This window comes from Clytia hemisphaerica, unplaced genomic scaffold (genome assembly GCF_902728285.1).
Source record: "Clytia hemisphaerica strain Z4C2 unplaced genomic scaffold, Clytia hemisphaerica genome assembly, whole genome shotgun sequence".
Classification (NCBI taxonomy): Eukaryota; Metazoa; Cnidaria; class Hydrozoa; order Leptothecata; family Clytiidae; genus Clytia; species Clytia hemisphaerica.
The window spans coordinates 891,685-912,953 of record NW_027103286.1 but is presented as its reverse complement, the minus strand read 5'-3'; the positions used below and the strand labels follow the sequence as shown (position 1 = coordinate 912,953).

The 21,269-nt window shown below is 34.5% G+C and overlaps 1 protein-coding gene across 1 annotated transcript in view; it reads left to right on the top strand.

Moving 5' to 3' along the window:
* The window catches only part of LOC136806120 (WD repeat-containing protein 97-like), a 41,978-nt gene extending 26,950 nt beyond the window's left edge, over positions 1-15,028 (top strand). The window contains exons 24-29 of the mRNA XM_067062691.1: positions 120-250; positions 550-589; positions 1,585-1,603; positions 2,872-3,067; positions 3,536-3,612; positions 14,370-15,028. Coding sequence (XP_066918792.1) covers positions 120-250; positions 550-589; positions 1,585-1,603; positions 2,872-3,067; positions 3,536-3,612; positions 14,370-14,572 — 666 coding nt within the window. The 3' untranslated portion in view covers positions 14,573-15,028. The remainder of the gene's footprint in view (positions 1-119; positions 251-549; positions 590-1,584; positions 1,604-2,871; positions 3,068-3,535; positions 3,613-14,369) is intronic.
* The last annotated feature ends 6,241 nt before the right edge of the window (positions 15,029-21,269 follow it).

The following is a 21,269-nucleotide window of genomic DNA, read 5'->3' as shown; positions in this document are numbered from 1 at the left end:
AAAAAGTGCATAACTTAACAAAACATGAAAACCTCTATTTGTAAATTATTTCACGACCGAATGCTTTTTTTCCCGATAATAAGGTATTGTCTTATAAACATTTCTTTTATTAACAATAGTTGACCGTCGCTAGTGAGCAGAAGTCCAAATGTCGCGACATGTGCTTCGATTGGTTGAGCTCGTGGACCAAGAAATTTCGTCAACACATTTTGTCTTTGTCTGGTAAAATTGCTAAGAAAAGTAGTAACAAGTGAGTATACGCTTTTTATAAGAATTTGGTTTCGGTTATAACATAGGGACCTAAAAGTACTGACGAAATTTGTAAACAAACCGTATGCAGCGGGATACAAAATCAAAACAAATGTCACATGGAGGGGAAGAAAGGCCCATACTCTCAACAACAACAAAAAAACCGACAAATTACAAAAAGAACGACAAATTTCACTATCCACAACCCCGACCGAAAGTGACTGTACCACCCCTAGCGATTCATTACTAGTTTATTGTAGAGAATAACGATTTTTTTTTCTCCCCATTATTCTTCTACAGGTCAAAAAGTAAAACTGGTGCAAAGAAAAATCAAGACAAGGTATGGCTTCCCTTACATCACATTATTTCTGTGGTGTGCCTTCCCCCGCCCGGTTTGCCGTTACTCGACCAACCCTACGTCGAAACCTTTTATTGCCATTTTAAAGAGCTATTTTTTTCCTACAAAAACCTCTCTTGTTCTTAAGCCTAAGAATGGAGAATTCCCTTATAGCTTTTCCGCTTTTATTTCAAAATTACCCAAATGTAAATAGACCTTTTATAAATGATCGAAATAAAAGGTTTTTCCGACCGACCGATCTCTAACATTTAGGGTCAGTTGACGGCAAACCACCGTTTTTTGAGTCCAGTCTAAAATATTGTTGACTGAAAAAAAAACTAACCTTGTTTGTTTATTGCTCTTTTTTTGCGATATATTTGACTTTATTAAAATAACAATATTTCGCCAAAACCTCACTAACAGGTCAGCGATACTGTAATTTTGTCGCCTAATTTTCAATAATGGAGTAAGACTGCTTAAATATGATGTCTATTGTAAAAAACAAGCAGTTACAGTTGACTCTGAAATTCGATCTTCAAGGTACCAAGAATTTTCTTCGAATTAGAGAAATATTCGAATTGCAGAAAGTATTTTATACTAATTTCTAACTGAGGGAGCCAATATTTTAGGTCGAATTATTGAAAGTTCGAACAGTAAACACCCCAGTTTCACAGACCCGCTGGGACCCCAGCCTCACTGGAAAATCTGGCAGAAATTTCGTCCCGGTAGGAAAATCCCCCGGAGTTTTAACCCAACTGGGAAATTGACTTATATTTCATCCCCACTCGAAATTAAAAGTTAAAAAATTGCCCTTCAAAACAATCCCCACTGGGTTTTTTAACCTTTGAACAATAGAATTTCTATCCCCATTGGGATTTTAATAGGAATTTTTATCCACACTGAGGAAAAAAGTTCCACCGTGGCTGTGAGACAGGGGTGTTGTAGAGGTTCGAATTAGTGAAAGTTGAATGTATTTCAATCTCTGTTTATGTTTTTAGAGCTCAAAGACAAAAGATGGTAAGTCGATAAGCTATTCCCAGGTGGCGCACAACGTTGTTTCAACGTTCACCTAACGTTATATGGATGTCGTGAACGTTAGATAAACGTCGAAATAATGTTGCGTGCCATGTGGGTTGTGAAAATGGATCCATTCATTTGCTTCGTTTTATACTTGCTAACTAACGGAACGAACCAACATAATACAGAGTTCATAGATCAGTGCTAAAAGTTGTTCCGTCTCAGACGGACTTCCGTTTTAGCGAAGTATATAGCGAGTTTATGTATGAGGGGATAACGAGGGCGACGGTAAGTTAAGTCGACGCAAAACAAAGTCGATAGTTGATGTACGGCTCTATATCGCTTTTACTCACCTACACTGGCGATGATTTTTTGGTGTTTTTACCGTCGTCGAGCAAAGTTTTGTGACATGTCAACTTTGGTTTATACCGTCTCCTTCGATTTATCTCGAATACAACTCGCTTATAAAGAGGCTTTTCCGGAACTTATTATTGAGGGATAAGCTGGAGTTTTTACAAGCTCTTATGTGATTTGGTAGGTCGATAAGTTAATTTCATTACTTTTTCTAAAGAACACGTATCTTTTAAAAACTCCAGCTCATCCCATTATTGAACTAGAGGAACTAATTACGAAATTGCATTTCTCGTAGTTGTAAATATCCTAAACTAGGAGGGTAAATATAGATAAATAAGTAGACATAAACTTTGCTTTCAACACTTTTGACAGCTGAAAATAACAAGGGAGGGATCTTGATTAACTCGATGTGGATGAAGGATCGACAAGCGTCGTTTATACTCCGCGTAATACAGTAATATGTGTGTTATATGATAATGCGATAATTGTAACAAGATAATATCTCCATACGGGATAACATCATCATACTATAATAATTTGTCCCTTCCATTAGTTTTGCTTAATTTCTATAATGTTCGAATTAGTAATCTAGTATGCTAGACTAACAATAAGATGTATAATACATCTGTTCCTCTAAAGAATCCGGCATTGTAACACGCATGCGTAATTTTTTCGTTCTTTTAAACCACATGTAGTTAATTCCCGTGATAAACTAAAAGTAATGAATCTTTAGGGGTGGTACCGTCACTTTCGCTCGAGGTTGTGGACGGCGAAATATGTCGTTCTTTTTGTTTATTTTTAGTAATGCAGGATTCTTTAGATAAACCCCTTCTCTGTATATACGCCTGGGAATTTGAAGTGCCAAGGATCTTTATAAAATGTTATCTTGTTTTGTCTCGTTTATTCACAAACAGTGACATACGTGAGTAAAGATTTTGTGTCTGGTGCAGCAAGCAATGCGTCACCTTTCGATGTTCTCAATTACTTCTGTGAACTGAAATATGAAGAAGAAATGGCTCGTTTGAAAGAAGAAGCTGAAAGACAAAAACAAATCGATGATAAGAATTCACTCAATAAAAATACCGTCCTCTTGGTTCCTAAGAAAGAAGGGTACGTATCATTATCATTACCATATTCAGAATTTCAAAAAACGATTCATATTCACATTCTTTTCAACATACTATTCCCTGGGAGCTTGATACATAGCTTGATAAGGGGGTCTTCTACCATATTCAGAATTTCAAAAAGCAATTCATATTCAAATTCTTTTCAACATACTATCCCCTGGGAGCTTGATAAGGGGAACTTCTAAGTCATATCGCACTGGTTGGGAATTTTTTTTCGTAGACATCAAACTATAGAATCTAACTTTGAGAAGACTTCCACCACTAAGGAGGTCGAAATATTGTTTAAAATAAATTTATATGAAGAATGACCCTTTGAACGTATATAAATAACTTTGAGATAGTTGTTCATGACCGATTTAATCTCGTCCGCTCCGTTTATTAAAATTTTCCAACACACACCCCCACCCCCGTTTATTTGGAACGTAAGAGTACAATTATTTTTCCTTCACAGGTATATCAGTTTGGCTCGTATTGGAGAGACACATAGGAGTCGGTGTCACCCTGAAAGAGAAACGTCTCTTTTCTATGGTAAGTCATATCATGTTTATTTGCTTACCGACCTTCACTTGGGATTTGTGACAAAGTCTGTTTGCAGGTATAGTATTTCACCTTCTTTAGAACATTTGAGAGGACATTTTTTAAAGAAGGCGAAATACACTTTGTAGAATCATTGTCCTAACATAATATTTTGACTTTTTTAGAAACATCTGAAAGGGTGTGTGTTTCCAAAGAAGGCGAAATACACTTTGTAAAATCATTGCCCTAACAGAATATTTCGACTTCAGAAACATCTGAAAGGGTGTGTGTTTTCAAAGAAGGCGAAATACACTTTGTAGAATCATTGCCCTAACATAATATTTCGACTTCAGAAACATCTGAAAGGGCGTGTGTTTTCAAAGAAGGCGAAACACACTTTGTAGAATCATTGCCCTAACATAATATTTTGACTTCTTTAGAAACATCTGAAAGGGTGTGTGTTTTCAAAGAAGGCGAAATACACTTTGTAGAATCATTGCCCTAACAGAATATTTCGACTTCAGAAACACCTGAAAGGTTGTGCATTTTCAAAGAAGTAAAAATACAAGGGAAATACACTATATAGAATTATTACCCTAAAATAATACTTTGCCTTCTTCAGAAACATCCGAGAATGGGGGTGTTTTTAAAGAAGGCGAAATATACCGTGTTAATTCATAACCCTACTATAGCAGGCCTCCCATTTGTCATAAATTCCTAAATTTTTACAAATTTTCACCAATTTGGTAAAAATGTCATAAATTGTCATAAATTTTGAAGATTTGTCACAAATCTCATAAATTTCTTACAAACTTTCTCATCAATCACTCTAGTTTAATTAAGTCATTATTTAGAAAAGATCAACTTTTTTTCATCTTCAGCCAGCTCTAACCATGATTATAGAATCTTTACATAGATTTCACAACACTTTAACCCATATCGTTGTATTGTAACTTTTGGTCAACCAACATGATGTTGTATTGGAAGATTTGTTGTTAATCCTGGAATCCGGCTGAGGCTGAGCCAATATCATGAAAGATTAATTTTGAATTTAATGAAAATGAGTTTGAATAATCAATTTATTTGTGTACATCAGTGCTGTAGGCACAAATTATATTTTAGGGGGGCCCTATATGTTTAGTATCTAAGGAGGCTCCACCATGGTTGGGGCCGACGGGTCAGGAAAACTTTTGGACTTGATACCCTCCAGATTGGCTAAAACTGCCTCTCCGAAAGTCAATTTTCAGCAAAAGGCAAGTAGAAATCGCGTGCATATTAGTATATTTTCAAATCATAAGATTATCTTCTTACATAGTTAGTGCGTAAGTTAGTTATTTCGTTCTGTGGCACGCGTCGGCTCAACGTAAAAGTGGTAAAAGAGGGAAGAGATTAAGCAAATAAATCAAATAAGTAAATATACAGACAACGTTGACGAAATTTACACATTTTTCAAAAAACACCATAATCTGAAAAATCTTTTGTCAATCTATTTTGATGCTAGGCTGAAAAAAGTTATTGTATAGTTTCATTCTTTAGTTTTCTTTGTTTAAAGTTTAAAGGCTGAAGGGTTTGAGTTTTTCTGAACCAGACGATGTCAGTCGAACCATCGAACAATCGAACTAATCCAATTTCATCGAACTAATCGAACGATAACTGTTCTATTACCGAATCTCATCGAACAGTTATCGAGCGGAGAAATCCCGGTAAAGTTCGATTGTGTTCGATAACTGTTCGATGTGTTCGATTTCAATTCCATAGACCTCAACCTCCACTCGTTCTTAGGGGCGGCCACAAATGCACCATCAGGGTGGGGCAGAAGTAGTTGGCGCCCGCCCCGTAAAACAAACAGCATTATTTAGAATCTACAAACTAATAGAATTCTATTTGAACTCTAAACGAACTTAATCGAACAATATATTATTATCGAACTATAATCGAACACTAATTTCCGGTAAAGTTCGATTACTTTTCGATTTGGTTCGGTAATCGAACAGTTATCGTTCAATTAGTTCGATGAAATTCGATTGTTCGATTACAAAAATTGATTCGATAACGTTCGGTTCACATTGTCTGGTCTGTACCCAAGTTTTGCATTTTATGCTTCCTTTTATGTTGTTGTTCTTTTAGTTATCTTGATTAAACAGATAATGAATACACAGTGATTACAGTGTCACAATTGCCAGAGGGCCTTGATTTACATAATTTCTATTCCGCTTTTACTGGACTTGAATTCATAGGGCTAAAAACCTGTTAAACAATAATTTGAAAGAGGGCAAGAATTTTTGTCATAAAAATGTCCTAACTTTTGTTGAAATGTCATAAATTGTCATAAATGGTCATAAATTTTACACCAAAAACGTCATAAAATGTCCTAAAAAAGCATTAAAAAATAACAAGCAAACTTCCTTCCGCCTACTTTTTTTTTCAAAATCCAAATATATTTTCCAATCTATGAACTGTCATAAATTCATAAGAAAATTAGCTAAATAAAGAGTGGGAGACCTGCGTATAGTGTCCCGCCTTCTTTAGAAACACTAAAAAGGGCCGAATCCGATGGGCCTGATTAAAATTAAGCTTGTTTCTTAGGTAAATATTTGGGAGTGTTTATTTCATTTTTCAAAAATTTTGATTTTTTGGTCCTGGAGACAAGTTTCTCGCCTAGCGAGGCTGAAATTTTGGGCAGCCTGGAGAGTTAAACCCTATTGTTTAAGCATCTGCAATTGGGCCTTTGAGTTTACAGAAAAAAATATTGAAGTTGAGTCCAGTGCGTTGCGCACAGGAAAGGGGTTTAAGAGTTAATAAAATAAATGCGATTACATAAACATCAGCTACTAAGAGGGAAGGAAATAAACTTGAAAACATTTAAGAGTCATGTAATATTTGGGAAAAAATTTAATCAGAAATAAAAAATAATTGTATTTTGATTGCGAAAAAAACAAAGCATTTACTAGTAACAAACAAGAAATATACACTTAATGTCGACTCAAAAAAAATACCAACGCCTAAAGGCTCCAAAAAATATTACGGAAAAATCCCGGAACTCATAAAATATTTCTCGTATTGCACTCAAAGTCTATTTCATATCCCTGACACTAGATATAGCTTACACTAACTGCCACCTTTGAAACAATATGTTTAAATATTATTACTATTATTTATTTATTTACTTATTTTTATCCTTTTATTTCTAGACTAAGGAACCTTTTATTTTAGGGAAGTCGATTTTATGATGAAAAAAAAGTTCTGTAATGGGAGATTACAAGACAATAATTCGGCGTGCATGGGGAATAAAATATAAGCATAAAGTTTGGTTACATGAAGAAATAAATGTGAAGATTTTTTTTTTTTCTAAAAATAACAATGTAAAGAATCTATCCAAATAGATAAAAATGATGGGTTAGTTTTAAAAATGACAATATAAACAATCCATCCAAATAAAAATGATGGGCTAAGCGGTTTTTCTATATGCAATAAATCTAAATAAGTACAAATCACAACAATGACTCCTTTATAACTGCTTTAAACTGCATCCCATTAAACGAACCCTCCCCAATTTCTTGCTGGTTATCTTGTAAAATATATATAGGGAAAAGTATCAAGAATCTTTGTGCGGAAATGGGAATCTTATACAAAACAACGGTACCACTGGAGTTTTTAATGATTCAAAATGAAAATCCTGATTAGCAAAAGGTATATCAAGATCGGATAAGTTCGATATTGAAGATTGATTTATTACCTTGTTGCCCATTTCCGACGGCTTATTAGCAGACGCCCACGCTAAAAAGCTTAAAATCTTCAGAATAAAGAAAGTGTGATACCTCACCCTCCTAATGATTGTAAGGGATCGTTTAGGCTAGAGCTCTTGCGCTAGCAATTTTAACTGGAACCATTTGAGCAACAAAAACATTGATTGAACTTGATCGAACTACGATATAAGTAATCAAACTGAAGATTTTCCGGTAAAGTTCGATTACTGTTCGATCAGGTTCGGTAATTAAACACCTAACCGTTCGATTTCGTTCGATGAAATTTGATGGTTCGATAACGAAAATCCGTTTGATAGGGTTTGGTTGACATCGCCTGGGCTGGCATCGGGGAGGAAAAGCTGGAACTTTTTCTCAACCAAACTCATTGAACACCAATCAAACTTCATCAGATAAAAAACTGACTGTTTGTCACAACTGGTTAACATCATGAACATATAAACGACTGGACGTCTATCTTTTATTGTCTCTTTGAAGCGAGCTTCGTTGCCGCCTGTATTTCAAAATTGGTATGAAAAATCCGACAATATTCCGTCATAATTTTATTTCTTTGAATTATTTAGGTAAAAGGATTGATAGAGCTTGAACATTACTCCTAATGTACAAAAAAAATATTTTCGAATTTTTTCACAAGTTCGCAATATATTTTATCAACATTGTCAAATCTAAAATGCAGAACTTCAACTGCGTGTATACTTTTGAATCCCTTTTGTCACTCAAATAAATTTTTTTGTGACTTGAAAAAAATAGCTTGCCAAAGTTGAGAGCCTGTTTCATAAGAAAATCGAAATTAGAATGTGACACTCTCTAAAATTACTAGACACTTTTAAGTCAAAATTTAGAAGTATCAGTCGGAGTTTTGACAAGCTAACGATGATTTTGCCTCTGTTATCTTTGTTATGATATAGATAAACGACTTGAGAAGAGTAGAACAACAGAGACTTTTGTCGAAGTTTTGACGTTGTTAGCAAGGTATTCCCAAGTGGTATATCATCAAAATCTATTGTTTCATTTTATGCTTTTAACGAGGCGGCAACGAAGCTAGCAGCCTTTTCTACAAAAAGACAAAGGAGATGGATGTCCAGTCGTTTATATGTTCATGTTAACATTTAACACATAACTATCTGGTGAAAAAAGGAAAAAAAAGATCATACCTGTCCTGTTTGTAGTTTTAGTGAAGAAGAGGGCTATGTGTTGATGTTTGCTGTTAGTGTTGTTCAGTCAGGAGTAATACCTTAAACAAGGCGTATACCTTGTTCAAGTAAGAATTCCAAATTTCTATTGTTTGATACTTCCTATTTAGGAAGTAGTGGGAATATTTTCCAAACTAGGAAAAAGGGCACTCTCTCGTCTATACCATTGGAAAGAGCACGAGAAACTGAATTCCCATGGTGATTTTTAGAAAATTCCACAGCCGGAATCGATCACAATCTTCAATTTAAAACAACCTTAAAGTCTAGTCTACATGAAACGAAATCGGCTGTTTTAAAGGGTGTAGAAAGAGCTTTACACAAAAAATACAAAACAATTTAAAATGATACCCGACATTTTTTAAAAGATCTTTAAAAATACCTTGAACAAGGTACCCCTACCTTAAACAAGGTATATACATGTACCTTGTTTAAGGTACATCCTAAACAAGGTATACACCTTTGTTGTTATTCTAAAAATCCTTGAATATACTGCATGAAAAAATACGAAAATTATTTTCCCAGACTTTTTCACGATTGATAAAATTAACAATAGTAGAGCATACTAACTTAATAATTCCTGTTTTAAGCTTTTAAGATACAAGGTTTTTTATAAGAATGCAAAATCTATAAGAATATCCATGATTAAGTCTACCAGGAAATTCAGAAAAGACTAAAAATATAACCTGAACAGTTTTCAGCCGAACCTAAAGATTGCCAAATCTCTGATGTTTTTATATGCAAATCCCTCAATCAATTGGCCTTGGACCACAACCTATGCGAATACCGTAATAGATTTTTTAGGATATTTCCTCCCAAAAAGTTAAAAATGTCCATCCATGATGAAATGGAAAAACACTATTCTCTTAAAAAAAGCAAACATTTACATTACAATACAATCCCGTTTTTCTTTTTCTCGAAGATGTTCGGGAAGTCCACCCAATCGATTTATACAAAACTCGATATCTCGATCAATATCGACTTCAACCCCATTTAATTCCGATGTTTCAACATTCATTTCCTTTCGAAGTTTTTTTACGATAAAAAGAATAGTCAAAGCTTGTTCATGTTCTTGACGTAATTTCAAATGTTTCGCCATGAATAAAGCCTCTCTTAAATCATTTGGATGATGAGGTCTCTTTAGTTCTTTGAAGAGCTTTTTCGAATGTTTTGAGGCTTCTTTGAAATCATTTTCACGAATGAAACAACAAATATAAAGTATTCTGCTTCGGAATTTCACTCTCGTTAGATTAAAAATTCCTAAATTATACCTAGGATCGATGAAACACAACAATAGGTCTTTAACGAAATCAATAGTTTCAACTTCGTTCAGAATCAACATTTTACAAAAACTGTCCAGATAGGAAAAAAAATGTAACCAAAGTGCAAATTGACGGAGTTTCCGGTAAATCTCTCCACATTTTTCGTATGCACCTGTATCGAAAAGAGCACGACCGACTTCAGATAATGAAATTTGTCGTGATTCTTCATCATCAGCATCGAAAGTCAAAGAGTCAAAAATCTCTAAACCTTCTTCCATCATTCCATTCAGTATCAATAAACACGCAATCAACGTTTTACAAGGATAAAATACATATGTCAAGTCTGAATATTTCTTTATCAACTGTAATCCAGCATCGTAGTTTCCAAGTTCTTTAGAAGAAAGAGCAAGGTGGAATGTTTCAACAAAATCTAACGTTTGTTTCGATTGTAATAGACTTTGATGCTCTTCAAAATCACCATCAAATAAGATGGCTGCAGAGAAACTGAAATCAATGCCTTTTAAATCTTCCTGAATATTCTGGATTAGTTTTTCTTTTTCAGGAGATTCCTCTACAACATTCTTCTTCACTTCCTTCAACATTTTTTTCAGAGAATCTTTTTCTTCATGACCAATCATACAATATTTTATCCGATAGACAGTGATGTCAGTTTTGTCATGTGATCGTACCTCATAACTTTCTTTAACGACCTGTTTTCTAAAATTATCGTATCTGGTTTCACCGAGGTACAAGTAAATATCCCAGATTCTGTAATCAATGATATCGATGAAAATTGTTTTGTATTTCGGTTCCTTCCAAAGATGATAGAGGTGAGGAACCCAAAGAACTGCGAGTTTGTCTCTATCTTCATCTTCAATGCAATCAACAATCGTTTCATAAAACTTTTTGATCGCTTCAAATTCCATGTTCTTTTCGAAAAGATAATGTTGGATTGATTTTTGGTAAAGGGAATGCACCGTCCAAAATTTTTCGGGTGCTGCATGCGTCAATTCTTGAAACCTTTGATTGCATTTGATCATGGAATAATCTAACAAAAGTTTTTTGGCTTTCGTATATTCAAGTTTGTTCTCAAAGCAACGTTCAAGGAAAAGTTCGTCGATAAAACTACCATCGAGTATACCGAATAAATATAGGAAAGACATCATCGATTGGTCGTTAGATTGTCCGATTCTTTCGATAGTGATTTTAAAAGATGAAAAAACGGACGATCGAACTCCATAATGAGTGACAGCTTTTTGTGATAAAGTATCGAGCTTGTAATCTTGAAGAAGCTGGAGGTAGTCTTTCAAAGAGGTTTGTGATTGTTTGACGTACGCTACTGCATGACTAATAGCTAATGGATGGAAATCTAATTCTTCAATCAAATCTTTAAATAAATGTTTCTCATCCTTCAGATTGTTCTCGACGAATTTGTAAGCAGTTTGTTCAGGCCATGTTTCCATTTTTAGATGTTCGTAATTGTTGGACCAATTACCAAGCTGTGTGGTGATGATGGTTTTTTGACCAAGTTGTAAAACATCTGATAACTGGTTGATATCGGTGCAGTTATCAAAGACAAAAAGTGTCTCTTCGTTTTTGAAATACTCACGAAGCATGTGTGAAATATCCTTGGTATTCGATTGTCCTGGGAAACCGAGAATCTGAGCTATATTGGTGTAAGTTGTGCCAATGGATTCAGCATTAACCCATAAAATGTTATTATATCTGGCAGCATAATCTATGATGTACTTCCTTGCTAATTCTGATTTTCCGAGACCTGGAATACCTGAAACAACCGTGGCTAGTTTATTTCCGGTAACAAGAGATTGGTGAATTGTGTTCAATTCATTTTCACGACCAACGAAGTTTGGGTTTTCGTTCGGAAGCTGATAAATAAATGTTGGTGACAGAGGCTTCAAATCTTGTGGAGGACATCCTAAAGCGATCAAAGGTTTACTCATCCGATTGTAGATTCTCTTATATTCTGCTTTAGTAATCTTTCGGTTTGCTTTATGGTTAAGTTGGTTACGTTCAATCTTTAGAATGATACAATACGCGATGTCTGAAGTATCGGTAGGGTCCGGTTCCGCATCCCAACCTGTCCGTGGTTTTTGATATCTGCATAAAGTACGGATCATAAAGAACGTCAAAGTGACGTCGAAAAGTGAGGAGTCGGTCCTCTGACATGCTGGATAAATCAAATCGTATTGATCTTGTTTCAAAATCCGCTGATTCAAAAGTTGTTTCAATTTCCTTTGATGTAGTAACAAATCATTGTATAAATCAACTGGATTGCGTGGAAAATGTTTGTGAAAAACATTGAGGAGGTAATGTTGAGATTTTTCTTCGAGAATATCAACATTATGACGATTCTTGTGTTCTTGTGTGAAATATTTGACTGGTGAAGTTTGTGTTCCCGATGCGGCTGTTGCCATTTCGAAACTTTTGCTACTTCATGACATGACAAATTTTTCTCTACCACTAACTTCGAAATGTCACTGTTACTCACATTTTTATCTATTATGCCAATATGTGATTGTTTTTTGTAATCAGATCTGTTCAAAGTTCAAATAAAAACACATCACCATAAAGGTTACAAGCTCTTTTCTTTAAGAACAACGAGACTAAGAAAAATTAAGAACATTTTATAAGCATTGTTTAGCCTGGAACGGCTTAATTATAAAATGATAATGATAATTTGATGGTCTTTCGGTTCGCACCTTCAATGATCGTAAGCAAATCCTAATTTTTATCGCTCAATTTTTTTCATCAAAGTCAAGACTATGATAATTCGAAATCTCTAAAAATGCAACGATTTGATCTTACATGGTTCTTACGTTAAATATTCTTGTTTCCTTGGTAAATGTCAAAAACTTATAATTTTAATCTCTCGACATTGGAAAATAGTTTAACAAAAAGACTTTGAGGTTTTACTCAAGAAAGGAATCTCTATTTCAGAAAATCTGATTACCGAATTACTTCGAATACACGTTTTTTTTTAAGAAACTATATAAGCTAATTAATCGGCCTTTTTAAACTTTGTCAAGCTTAAAGGACGCATGTCGATAATACAATAGTCTAATTGACTAATCTACGGTACTTTCCTATCTTCTATATTGATTTTCTGACTTTCTCAAGTGTTTGTAACTGTTATGTACCTTATCGGGGAAAACTTCGTCGGGCTCGGGGAAAATATTCGTCACTTGTCCAAAACTTCGTCACTTTTCCCCGACGAAGTTTTCCCCTATAAGGTATGTATATTTCTGGAACCTTGATTGGAAGGTTCTTAAAAAACCGAATTAAAGAATGTTATTTTCTCATTTTCAGCCTCAGCATGTTTCTTAGATGTTTCTTAGTTTTTAGGTATTCTGAGCCTCATGTTTCTTAAAAGTGTGTTTCTTAAAAAGAAGGGGCGTTTATTTAATAATTCATAACCAAGGCCACCTTAGTAATGTGAATGGGAACAACATTTTGCCGTTTCATTATTGTTTGAGTACAACTTTGTCAATTTAGGGATGTAGAAATGGGTCAAAATCAATTCAAACATAAATGAATAAAATTATTATCATACATCTAAGTTTCCTTCATATTATAGTTTCTTGCAGCTATTTGTTTCGAATAAACGCCCCTCCTAGAGGGAAGGCGTTTATTCGAAAGGGACGTTCATTTGAGGGAGACGTTTATTTAGAATTTTAAGAAAATTTAGGATCATCTTATTGAAAATAGATTTTAAATAAAATACATCAGTTTTACATGTTTTTTTATAAGAACATCCAAAAACATTAACATGTTCTTATTTTCGCCATTTTTAAGTGTTTTTTAGAGTCCGCGATGCCTTAAAATGTTCTTAACATATTCTTAACATTTTGGAGATCAAAGCCTTATGTTCTTATATAGTTTGTTCTTATAAAAAAACGTGTAACCTAGAAATATGACCAGTATGAGAAGAATTTGAGGCTCAAAGTGCTAAAACTATTGAGTTTCAAGCCCGAAGGGCTAAAGGCGAAACTTTAACCCCCTTCTCAGGCAAGAGAAATTGAAGCCACTTATTTCCCATCCAAATCGCGCATAGAACGCGCCGTAATTATGACGATGGATTGTATCTAGCGGTTCCTTTGTTTTGGAGGACTACATTTTTTTGAAATCTAGCGATAGATTTTAGTTTCAATCCGGCGTTTGTGAGAACTACGCGCGGGCGTTCTGGATGGGAAATAAGTGGTTTTATTTTCCCATCCAGGAGTCTCGCCTCTAGCCCTTCGGGCTTGAAACTCAATGGCTAAAACAATAAGAACATCGAGATCGAGCCTCATCAAAATTTTACTATGGTTTTTATAATAAATGTTATCGGGAAAAACTTCGTCGGGGAAAAGTGACGAAATTTTGGCCAAGTGACGAATATTTTTACCCGACAAAAATTTTCCCCGGCCTTAATGCGTTTACCAACTACCAGCAAGTGACGAATATTTTTCCTGTACAAAAATTTTCGCCGACGAAAACTTTCCCCGGCGAAGTTTTCCCAGATAAGTTATATTCAACTTTTTTTTTAATTCTAGGACGTGCATTACCACCTATTGAAACCCACACAAACATTAATAGCTTGATGTTACAATCAAAAAAGATAAACCTTAATCCTTTCCCAGAAGACTTTGCAGATCAATTACTCTACGCCCCACAATGCAATTGTGTTCAATCGAACCTAATCACGTTACGTTACTCGCGCAAATATTTCATCCCGTCGCAATCCTTTGTTATGTAAAGATGACGTAATGATTACGTAATGACGTAACTAGTATGAAACAAAAGGTAACGAACTCTTTCTTGTAAAAAATTGGGCCCAAAAGTTTCTTTCTCCTATTCTAATTTAAAGGTTTTGTTTTTACATAAGTGTTTACGTTTCATATCAGGCACATATTTCATATCAGGACAATGTCTTGCTATTGTTATATTATGCTGATCAATCTTGCTCCACATCCGTGTCAATCCGATGTGAAAAAGCTTATGAATTAAAATTGACGAGTAAGCAAACGATATCACTCTTATTTAAAAACAAAACCTTTAAGTGAATTAATTATTTTAATATGATGAATATTTTTATTTATAAATTTTAACCTTGATATTACGTTGTACAGAGAATATTTTTGTTATTAATTTATTTTTTCTAGCGGTTTTTCAGGCTTTATTCTAAGAAAAGAGCGATTGTAGGCTAATTTTGAAAGTCTGTTTGAAAAATGCTTTTACTAAATCAATTTCATAGTTTAATCTGTCCATAGTCATTATAAAAACACTGGTCTGGAAGGCTTTTGTCTCTTTTCATTGTTGAAAGATGGAGCTTACGTACCAAAATCGATTTATTTTGTAAACTTTTTGATCATGTGATTAGCAAATAGAACAATCCCAAGAGGAGATTTTGGTAACGTGATCAAAAAGTCAGAAGCAGCCACCGACGCAAAATTCGCAAAAACCTGTTCTCTTAAAACCAATTTAAGGGAAGCTATTAATTTGCAGTGGAACGTAGGAAAAGATTTCAGTATTGTTTTTGTTTCTTTTTGCAATGGGCAACTTGAAATCTAGAGGGCTCTCATAACCTCTCTAAAATGTTAAAATTGGTTGCCGTGCATACTAGAATGGTACTCCACGTATGTTGCAATATGTTTAGAAGCTTCCTAGCCTGAATTTCATATCGAACTTGAACATCTAAACATTTTTTATAAGAACATTCAATATTTTTTAAGCCTTCCAATGTTCTCAACTTTTTAAGTTTTAAGTCTAAAAATGTTCTTAACATGTTTTTTATTTTCTCCTACTTTTAGAGTATTTTTGTCCAATCTTCTAAGAAATTGAGTGTTTTAAGTGTTTTAAAGCCAACAAGCCTTTAAATGTTCTTAACTTGTTCTTATGGAAGTATGTAAAAGTTTAATGGTTTTTATAACGAAAGACTCCCCTATTCTGGAATTTGTCGTCAATTTATTAATTACTTTATCTTTTCCCTCTGTTTCAATATTTTGGTAGAACGTTATTAAAAACTGAATTCTGAAATAACACAGACTCTCAGACGTCTTATATGGACGTCTAAAAGACATCTTTTAAAAGTACAAAATGATGGAGGTTTTTAGAAATATAGATATGATACCGATTTTCCAGCTGTTCTCATTCGCTTGATAAATATAACACTTTTATGAGATTGAGAAAAATGTTTCACATCTTTTTACTTGTTGAAGTGCGGACTTTGGATAAAAATTTCGATGGTCAAATTGTCAACTTTTTATTAATAGGTCAAATGGATAGTGGCTAGAGGGGTTTAAGCTGGCTATATTGAAAGGACGGTAAGAGTAGCTGTGACCCCTAGGAAGGAACTCAGGTAAAATTAGGGACGGGGAAGTGCCGCTAGTCAGGGTCCTTTTTAAGGCTCTGAAGATATCTGACAGGGTCTCAAATTTATTAGTTTTCAAGATGTGCATCTGACAGGGTCGACTTTTGGTTATTTTGGGCAGTTTTCAGGGTGGAATTTAAATTTTTTTTCAATCTTTCGTCAACATTTCTTCACTTTTCAGGATAAAAATGGAGAAAAAAAATTACATAGGGAACCAAATCTACCAAACATTCATATCTGACAGGATCCACTTTTCAAACTCCATCGGCACGCCCCCGGGGCTGTGACTAAACACTGTTAACGCTCTCTAATTCGATTTTAAAGGGAATAGGATTTTCATCGAATAAGAGAGCGTATCGAATAGTAGAATGTCGAATTAAAGAACCCAAACTGCACATGTATAGTCTCTTTTGAACCCAAAGTTTAGATGTCTAACAACGTGACTAATTTTGCGAAGTATTACATTTAGTGAATTAGTTTTCGAAGGACCTTGTATGGGAACGTCGCTTTAACGTTTTTCTAATGTTCACAACGTCCATATAACGTTAGATGAACGTTGAAACAACGTTTTTTGTCAGCTGGGTTGGCATTAGTAAGACTATTTGTTTTTCTGTTTTGATGAGAAAATGTGATCTTTATGTTTATTTTGTCGTTTTACTGTCATTTTTGTTTACCCTCTTTTGATAAATTTTCTGTCGTCATTTTAATCGGGGATTTTACTATTTTACTGGGAAATTTAGTTTCCAATCAACTTTTCGACTTTTGATGAGGTTTTGTTTGTACAAGATAGCCGTATTCCAGTATGCTTAGGCATAGCGTCAGCCCCCCCCCCTGCTGGTTGGTTACACCCTACATTTTTCCCATAAAAGGAGGGGGCTGGAAGTACACCACTTTTTTGGGGGGACCTATGTACTTGGGGGGAGCTAAAATCTCATCACTTAACGTGGGGGCTAAAATAATTCAGCTTAATAGTTACCGTACCGTCAGTACTCAAATTGAAGCTCATGAATCTGAGAAATTTTCCCCTGTAGCGTAATATTTTTATAGAAAGTGTGCAAAATATTTTATCTTTAACTTACAACTGTACTTTGTATAGGATTTTAAACTGCATTAATTTTAATTGTAAAGTGAGAATTTAAATGGTAGTCCTTTCCCAGGGAAACAATTTTCTGGTTATTTTTGTAGATTTATTTGGCGAGAAATTCAAATTGGAGAGGCTCTAAAGTGTGCGTACTAATTCTTGTTTTGCTTGCTCATTTTTTTCAACAAATGTTTCAATTCTAACAAATTATGTTATGTTGAAAAGATAATTAAAAGCACAAATCTTTATCAGAAAAATAATTCAAAAGATTTTTCCCAGCCGGCACTCGACGTCGTATCAACATCCATTTGACATTCATAACGTCCAAATAACGTCATTTACTCAATTTCAAGCAATTTAAGGCTCCTGACTTCAGCTATGTAATTATTTTTCACTTAAAGTTATGGCAGACAGAAGTAGCCGGCGGAGAGATTTTTTAGAAATATGTATTCTTATCTTCTAGGAGACCAAATGTTATGACCTTTCAATTTTTTATACAAATTTTCTGACTGATTAGGAAACCTTTATGGCACTATTTGTCTCCCTAAAGGTATCACTACTTTAATGGTTTGATGTGTTCTAAAATCTAGGGAAAACAGTTTGCCAAGATAAACATGTATCATATTTGTTTTTCTCCACGGAAGGTGTGTTTTGAAAGTTTCTAGGGTTACTAGACAACAAGATTACATCAATTTTGTCTTAAATATACCCCTTTCTCCTTAAAAGATGTGTTCTGGAGCTTTCTAGGGCTACCTAGACATCAAGAACACGTTAGATGACCTTGATTATACCCCTGTCTCGTCAGAACACATTATTCCTTACTGATTAATTTTCGAAGATCTTATCAGAATAGATCAGAATTTCTAGCTGAAGTATGCTCTCAGAACACATCGGATAAAAGGTCGCCTCGCCGGCTGCTTTTGGACAGCCTCTAGAAGATAGCTCTTTGAAGTCGAAAGACCCTTTTTATGCGATTTTCCAGCCTTTAGTTACAAATTGTTTATTAGAATTTATCCCTGCAAGCACCTCACTATAGTCAAAATAATTTGCATTAAGTAAAAAAAAAAGGGAAAAGTTCCCTAGGTTTTTGAAAATTACTTCCTTTATTTTCATTAGAAATTTGAATCTATTATGTTAAATAAAAGTTGGCAGATTGAGTTATTACATTTCCTCAACGAAAAAAAGCTCTTTGCAAAAAAATAAAAGTTTTGACCCTAATTACGAAATTTCCGAATTTTTTAAATCACAAAGCTACGTAGACTGCTGGCATCTACTAACGAATTCGTGTTCCTTATCGACCGCCGGAGGCGGTTTCTTGTACGCTAATCTCGTTTTGCCTTGGCTCATTACTTTTTCTACCATTTACTTTCAGTTTTTTTAACTAGATTACCCAGGTGTTTCTCTTTTTTTTTCCCTGAATGTCTTTTATTCGGAATTAAATAATCGAGGCATGAAAAATGACTATATTGTAATCTGTTTTCAATGAATAATGTGCGCGCGCTCTTTCGCGAGCGTGATGCGTGATTGCGTGATGGAAGGCGGTCGTTTCATTGTGGTTTACATCCACATTGTGACCTAGTTTATACTACTTGGGGTTTTGTAGAGGTCTGTGATCCAGACTAAAAGGGACGTTTTAAAGCATCAAGACTTTTTTTTTGTTTTAAAACTGCTAACTTGCTTGTCAAATATGCATATAGAAGAGTGTATTGCAAAATGTATACGATTTTTGCTTCCTGGTATTTAGAAACAAAGTGTTGCCGATTCAACACTATTCAATACATGTGCATGTGTATATATTCAAAAAGTAAAAAAAAAGTTCAAGAAAAATCTATATAAACTTCCAAAAGCTAAATATCAGCTCTACCAATCGAGTTCTGGGATTTTGGATGGTAGAGAGTCCCGGGGGGGGGGGTACTAGGCTTGGTGGATGAGAGATTTAAGCGGACCGACCCTTAGAGAGACTGATTTTTGCTGAAAATGTGTCCCTTAGAGAGACTTTTGAATAATTATTTTCTTCGATTTTTGAAAAATTCTTCACCCTTAGAGAGACTTTCTGAAAAAAATTTCCTAAAATTCGTGAATTTTCCTATCCTTAGAGAGACTGATTTAGATTTTTCTGATTTTTGCGACCCTTAGAAGAGAGACTTGAAGGGTGAAAAACCGGCCCTTACCTTCCGCACATACCCAGTACCTATTTTTGCCTAAGTATCCCCCCCCCTCGGGTAGAGAACATATACATTCGAATGGTTTGGTTGTGCGTTTGAGTCTCGCTGGTTCTGTTTAGTGTTTTGCAAATGTTTCATTGTCTGGCCAGAGGTCAAAAACAGATTGACTCATTTGGTCATTTGGTAACAATATCAAAAATACCAAAACGTATGGGAGAAATGGTTTTTGAAGAGCGAGAAAGCGGAAAATTTTTTGTAAGCCATTTGAATTTTATTTGCTAATAAACAGTTAGTTAGAAGAAGTGTGTTATCTTTAGAAAGTCATATTTAATGAGATTATCTCGCTGTTATTATATAGAAGTGACTAATTATTTGATATATCATTTTCTTTTCTCCTGCGAATGACAGTTTCAATCATACCATAGGCTAGACATTCCTCATTGCAGTAGCGAGCACCTCACTAAAAACCAAGATTTTTTATCTCGTTTCTTAAGGCCGGTCTCCACTTGTGCGCGCTGCAATCGCACTTTTTGGCTTCAATTCTTTTTGCTTGAAAAAATAACAGATGTTAAATTTAACAATGTTAAATCACCCTCTTTTACAAAAAGTGCTTAGTTTTAATGAGAAATTAACCTTTTTGTTTCGAATTTTTTTTAATTGTCTACAAAGGATTGAATAACTTTCTAAAAATTTTCGGAAAATTTTTCTAAATTGATGTATCAAGAGTAATGATTCTTAACCAATTTTTTCAAGATTTTGAGACGAAGAAGCTTTTACAAAATTTTCCGAAAATCTATTTTTTGTTCGGCAAAAGATACACCTTCTGATTCAACTTCTTCTATGTTTTGTTATAAAGAGAATTACAAAGCAAAAACTATTCTAGGAATGCGCTTAGCCTCAGATGTCGAATTCTTGAAAAAATTATGAGAGGCAATAACCTTGGTAGCCTGGATATCCAAGCTCAAAATTTTAGAAAAAACAAAATTTACCTCAACATACAAAGTTCTAAAATTATAGAGCTTGGTCCACAGATATCTAAGCCCGAAGGGCTAGATAGGCAACTTTAAGCTTTCTCCAGCAAAAAAAAGTGAAGCAAAAATTTGACTTTTTAAATTTCGTGCCGATGGATAGGATCTAGCATTTTTATTGTTTTAGGAGTGCGAGATCAAAAAACGTAGGCGGCAAACGCTATTTCACATCTCTCAAACCGGTAAAATTGCATATTTTAGTCACGTGACTCCTTGGTCTCCCTAGAGAATGAAAGTGCAAACCCATGTTTCCTAGCCAACCCAGGGCAGCAAAACAGAAATTAATAAAAAGCAGTCTTACAAGATCTAAAACTATTTAAAACATCCAAAGATTACACCAAAGTCCATAAAAAAGTTGCATGCATTATCATGACCAACCATGTTTTCTTGGAAAATGAACTTGCCTCTGTTTTCTTCTTTTTCGTGTTTTCATGTAACAGAAAGCCCTATCTTCACTAGCAACTGGAGGACTATCCTATTTTTGCTTTAGAATTGCTCAACGCCGTGTAGATTGGCCCTTGCGGTTTTAGCGAATCGCTCTAGGGAGACCAGGCTGTAAACCAGAACATAAAATATCAAAAACTAGACTGTGAAATAGTTTACAGCCTGGATATCCAGGCTATAACCTTGGAGGTTGTGAATTATTTGAGTTTTCAAAATATTAATTAATTTATTATCATTAAAATAATCAGATTTATCTCTAGGTAAAGCAACTATGAAAAGATTTTTGCTTTTATTTCTACTATCACTTTGTTTTTATGAAATCAGTGGTTTTGTACGTAACATTAAAGGTAAGATTATATTGAACA